At 37.8% G+C, this 6000-nt stretch overlaps 1 protein-coding gene across 1 annotated transcript in view; it reads left to right on the top strand.

The window, feature by feature from the left end:
- The first annotated feature begins 1204 nt into the window (after nt 1-1204).
- Nucleotides 1205-6000, top strand: part of WDFY2 (WD repeat and FYVE domain containing 2) — a 543829-nt gene continuing 539033 nt past the window's right edge. Inside the window, exon 1 of the mRNA XM_044071679.1 lies at nt 1205-1554. Coding sequence (XP_043927614.1) covers nt 1256-1554 — 299 coding nt within the window. The 5' untranslated portion in view covers nt 1205-1255. The remainder of the gene's footprint in view (nt 1555-6000) is intronic.

Below are 6000 nucleotides of genomic sequence, written 5' to 3'. Positions count from 1 at the left end.
TCAGGAGAGATGATAGTACCATTATTTGAGGAAATGGAGAAATTTAAGGGGGACAGTGGTGGGGGTGAAGAGGAGTAGTTTTGTTTTTTTGGCATTTAATAGGAGAAACCGTCTAGAAAACCAAGTTTCTACAGTATTAAAGGTAGATTGGGTCAGTGAGATCAGCTCAGTAGAGGAAGGTGCTGAGCAGATAAGGGTAGAATCATCTGCGTATTGTATGCAGGTTGCTTGTGGGATCGAAGTCTGAAGATCGTTGATAAAAAGGGAGAACAGGAGTGGACCAAGAATGGAGCCCTGGGGAACTCCAATGGAAATGGGTAAGAGTGATGAGATATGGTTTTCCCATATTACAGCTTGCTGTCTGTTGTTAAGATAAGATCTAAACCAATTAATGGCGAGTTTATCACAAGAGAGAGATTCAAGAATGTTTATTAAGAGAGAGTGGTTGACCATGTCGAAAGCTTTAGAGAGATCAATGAAAAGAGCAGAAGAGAGTATTGTTGTTTCGATTTTTGTTGATAGTATCTACAAAGGAAAGAAGGGCAGTGGTGGTACTGTGGTGAGGTCTAAAGCCATGCTGACAGGTTGCTATTATATTGTGTAGAGAAAGATAGTGAACAAGTTGCTGATGAATAAATTTTTCCATGATTTTCGCAAGGGGTGAGAGAAGGGCAATTGGTCTAAAGTTGGAGAGGTCAAGGGAGTTACCACCTTTATGTAGTGGGATAATATAGGAGACTTTCCAGATGTCAGGGATAGTTCCCTCTTGGATAGTTCTGTTTATAAGTAAGGATATAGGATATGCAATTTCTTTGGCAGCTTTCTGGAGGAAGAGAGAAGGGAGCTTGTCAGCAGAAGGGGTACAAGGTTTCAGTCACTGATCTGGGGCATTATTTCTGGCTTTGGGTTGGGAGTGGAGGGGTAAAGATTTTCAACTTATCATCTAATTGTTGCAGAAAACGACTAGGACATGAAACAAGCAACGAAACTTCTATAGCAGTGATTTTTTTTTTTGGGGGGGGGGGGCTGTTCTTAAAATCTGAGGTTTCCCACGTCTGAAAAAAAACGTTCATTATTTATCGTGTCACCTTACAACTGTCATACAATACAAAACAATTATACTTGTCAAGCAAAATTTAAAAAGGCATGGCTTGCATCCAATCCTGCTCACAAGTCTTGGGCACAGCAACTAAGCTGTTGCTATACAACGGTGCATGCGCTTTCTAGCAGAGGACTTCTATTCCCGGAAGTGATAATGAAGCGTGATTTCTGTAGGTGTTTGGGTCAGCTGACAATAGCGCTCCATGGAAAGTCGGGGGTAAGCAGCAGAAAGGCTGTCTCGAGTATACGAAACAAGCGTTCTTCAGCCACTGAAGAAAGAGACTTTTCTGCTGTATCGTTAGCACAAGTCACTGTAATGGCAGCGGAGATTCAGCAACAACCGCAGATTCGCAAGCCTATACTCCTCAGTAAGATTGAGGGATTTCAGGATTTGGTGAACATGGCATTTATTATCCCCAAAGAGGATGGTGTGATCAGCGTATCAGAGGACAGGTAGCTATCCACTGCATGCATACTGTCCCTTAGTTTGCAAGCAGTACTTCCACTGTATGACAAGAGGGTAAAGCGTAGTAGAGTTGTATTGCATCGTTCTTTAACTGTGATCATAAAGCACATACAAGTGTACTGGAGTTTTGCAAGACTGTAGTAATTCATATACAGTTATGTATTACGAGCTACAGAAGGAGGGGAGGGTTTACTTATCTGATTTTTTAGGGGAAGTCAGCAATGTACGAGATGTAGAAAGCCGCTTCATAATGTATTGTGTGTAAATTCCTTAGTACTTTAACAGCATGGTTGTACATTGAGCTACCAAAGTGTATTCTGTCTACGTCCTTTGGATTATAGTGTAAAGTGATTGTATGCATTTTAATGGTATAATGTAGTGTGTTCACCTTATTGCAGTAGAATGCACGTTTTTATCCACTCTAGCATCTGTTAATAACTAGGCTTTGCGTCATTTTATAAGTAGTTACCGCCTTTCATGGCCTGCTGCAGACTCCTTTTTTTTAAAACGAGTGTAGCCTCTTGCTGCTGAAATGATTTGTTTAATGCTTGTCCTACTGATGCATTAATCATGAGAGATGTGTACTTTGGTCTCCAGTTTAATACACTTCGCAGGTTGTTTGCCGGCAGTTACGTTGCAACAGCTGTAGATGAGACACACGATGCTTTCAGGTTTGACAAAATGCAGCCTCCCGAGTTACCTGCTTGTGTCTATGAATGTGCTACACAATGGCCCTAAAATTTGCTTGTGTGCAGATTGATGGTCTTAAAGTATGGTATTTAAGTGTATAGTTTACCTGGACCTGGGTGGTATTAAGTGTCTGTCGCTGCCTTATGTAGTACCTACTGTAGTTTGGAGAGTGATGGCTGCAGGCTGTTTAGATAAGCTCCAGGTACAGTGGCTGCTTCTGTGTGGTGATTGGGGAGGGGGGGTGTTCTTGCAGGATAGTTGACATAATGACAGGGAAAGCAGATGGCTGTCTGACTGCTATTAGTAACTGTATACTGGTATAACTCCCCAAAAAAACTTTGCTGAACTTGAGGTAATTCTGTAGTCAGCACACACAACCTCTGGCTTCTAGTAGATTAGTGTCTCATTGCTCAGCTGAGGAGGTACTATGCGGGAGTGGAAAAAAAGAAACTCGTACTTCTGACTATAATAGTACTTGTATGCAGTGATGGTGGGTGCTAATCCAGGACCACGGATATAGGTATACATTCAAAATTGAGTGCAGCAAAAAGCTCATCAAAAATAGTTGTGTAAATGTCCATGGAGCGATACCTCTACGTAACCCACAGACTGGAGCTTTTTTAAGGGAATAAGTAATTAGCCTCTGTTCTTAATCTTGTATGCAATACCTGCAGTAGAGTTTATTCATATATATATTTATATAAGCACAGTGGTTATTCATTATTCATATATTTAATGGATGCTGAAGATAATGGATCCTGAAGAAATGGGGACTGTGGATGGAGTATTTTTATCTACCGTTTTCAGTAAAGTACTAATTTGAAAAAAATGTTTTAGCAAATCATTTAATCTTTTTATTATTACACAGAGAACTTGTAAAGACTGGGAATGGAATAGAGTATTAAAAAGTTGCACAATTTCTAATTGTGGTGGGATGGGTATTGGGCTGTGAAGACAGACTGATGTCAACTGTGTATGAAATCTCTGCTTTCTAGTTTCATTTCTGCATTCTTTTGTCTTAACTACTGTTTCTGATGCAGTCTTATGTTCTCATTCAAGGAAATAATGTAGAAAGTACATTTATTTTGCTTTGGTTGTTAAACGGACAGTATGCTAAAATATTTGAAGGGTCTCTGCTTTCTAGTTTCATTTCTGCATTCTTTTGTCTTAACTACTGTTTCTGATGCAGTCTTATGTTCTCATTCAAGGAAATAATGTAGAAAGTACATTTATTTTGCTTTAGTTGTTAAACGGACAGTATGCTAAAATATTTGAAGGGTGTGTATGTGCTATTGGGAACCCCTCACAAAACAAGCTATGGCTGTAGTTGTTTGGTTCTTTTTTTTTTTTTTTTCTCTGCTTTCCATGTTTCATTCTTTCTGACTTACCGCAGTGATGCCATTCAGTGCTTCCGCTTTCATTCCTGGACTTTTTGATTCAAGACTAGGACCAGTGTGGATCCTGGGGATTCGTGCCATCCACTGCTTCTGAAAGGGTTTTTTCTATTTTATGATCTACTGTCCATTCTCCTCCTGCAATCTTCATAGCATCTGAGGGGTGTGCATGCAGTGGGGCCATGCTGATATACCACCCCTCCTTGTAGCAGTTCAGTGAAAGTTCATACTCCATTCCTCTTGTTGGCCGACGCACCCTTAATCCAGACCTCCACCAGGGATCAGCATGTGTGGAACACCTTTGAGACAGCCTGTCCCTCTGGGATGGTAATGCCTACCCTACCTTTTGCAGAGTTAGTCATCCAAGCCATTAATCAAACTCTGGTTGACTAGGCTGTAGTCAGAGCTTTATCCCTGTATACCACCGTAACAACTATTTTTGTGATTCTTAATTTTTTTCTTGTGATACTTTCAGGCTTTGAATTAAGTTGACGAAGAGCTTTAAAATTTCCCTAATTTCACTGAATATGTGTGCCATTGCTTATAGCTTAAAACTATTGCAGGAATGCATTTTGTGGAAAATCATGCAAGAAATGCGTTATACTTAACTAGTGTGTAGCATTAATGATTTGAGGTATTGCTGCTCATAGAATACAATTTTTGAAGAAAATGATGACTTCTTTTGCAGGTTGTTTAAGATATTGTGTCAAAACTGCATACATACATTAATTTGTTAGTATTTTCCAGATTATTTAAATAATTAGTAAAAACTACAAGAAAAACCTAGCCAAACTAGAGTTTTCACTGTGTGATACCTTAAACCTCCTGGAATAGAGGCTCATGGGATGTATGCAAATTACCCCTTAAGGACATCAAGTGTTTCAGCTATATGGCTTCTGAATGTCCATAACTTTTTCCTTTAAGTCTTTATGGACAAATTCAGGCCATCAAGGCAAACGCAGCTTATTTAAATAAAACATTCACTGCATTTATGTGTTTTGTTTTCTTGTTTACTTTGGTAGAGCACTGATGACATGACCAGCTGCAGACTCACCATGGGTTAATCGGTGCAAATTGCAACAATTAGGTAATAAGGTAGAACAGATATTAACTTTAAGCTTTTGTCATTGTTTTAGCAATTTGAAAAGTATGTGGTTTCAAAGCAGTAGTAAATGCAGCAAGGTTAAATACTAGACTTAACAGATATGTTGTTCTAAGGCTACAAAAATAGTAAGATGTTATTTGTCCAAAAATAGAGAGAAATGTAGTAAAATAAATTTTCACGAATGTGTACTTGACTTAAAAATATCAAAGATAAAAATTTCAAATTAAGTACACATTTTAAAAAATCCTGTCTGTTCTGTGAGGAATTGACTGAATTAGAAGTTGTATATTTGTGTTGTACACTTTAATTTTGTGTGCTTAAAACCATTTTGTTTTGTATGGTATTATGTTGGTCTTGTGACTGACTAAGAGAAACTTTTATTTATTTTTACTGAAAATATTACAAGTATATATTTCATGTTGCTGACCAGAAAACGATGCTGTTTTTCATTGTTGTGTTTTTTTATTTATTTGAAAATGTTTAAATAGGTAGTCCTGCTGAGCCTATAGCCTATTTTTTAGAGAGACCAGGATTAACGTGCCCAAGCAGGAAAAAATATAAATGTATAACTACTAGGGGGAGAGTTTTATCATCATTAGGGCATAAGAGGTTAGTTGAGCTGCAGTCTTAATATTTGTATGTCGCACACTGCCTGTGTGTGCATAAAAAGAGCTTGGAATATTTAGGACAAGATGATGGGTAGATGCTGTGCTAGACGGCAATTTGTACACTTTTCTGTGGCTGAGAAATGACCTTGAAAGAAGCTTTGTAAATATGGTGGAATTCAATTCTTCGATTTTTAGTGGGGACTGAACTCCTTGTAAATGAATGTAGCACATGGGAAGCTGTGTTCTTCCGCTTTGCAAATAGTAGAGGTGTGTAAAGAACTGTATAGGTAAAAAAAAAATGGCATCCTGACAGTTATAATAACACAGCTTACTATGCTGTGATTCTAGAATGAGAATTGTGTAAATCGTTCTAGTAATCTGTCAATAAACAAGCATTTCATTTTCTGGTATATTTCATCTGAACTAAGAGAGTATACAAAATTTTCACTGAATTTCTTGGAAAATTTTTCTCCAAGTGTTTTTATTTTAAAGGACAGAGAACCCATGAAGATAAAAACAAAGTACTTGGCATTAAATGTGAATAACATGTACCGGATGATACATGGATATTGTAAAAATATACATTAACAATATAATCCCAAGAGCATTTCATATGAAAAAAATAGAATAATTAAT

Source organism: Protopterus annectens, chromosome 5.part0, assembly GCF_019279795.1.
Source record: "Protopterus annectens isolate FY-2018-M chromosome 5.part0, PAN1.0, whole genome shotgun sequence".
NCBI classification, from domain to species: Eukaryota; Metazoa; Chordata; order Ceratodontiformes; family Protopteridae; genus Protopterus; species Protopterus annectens.
Note: the sequence above shows the minus strand (reverse complement) of the source record. Positions and strands in the feature narration are given on the sequence as shown.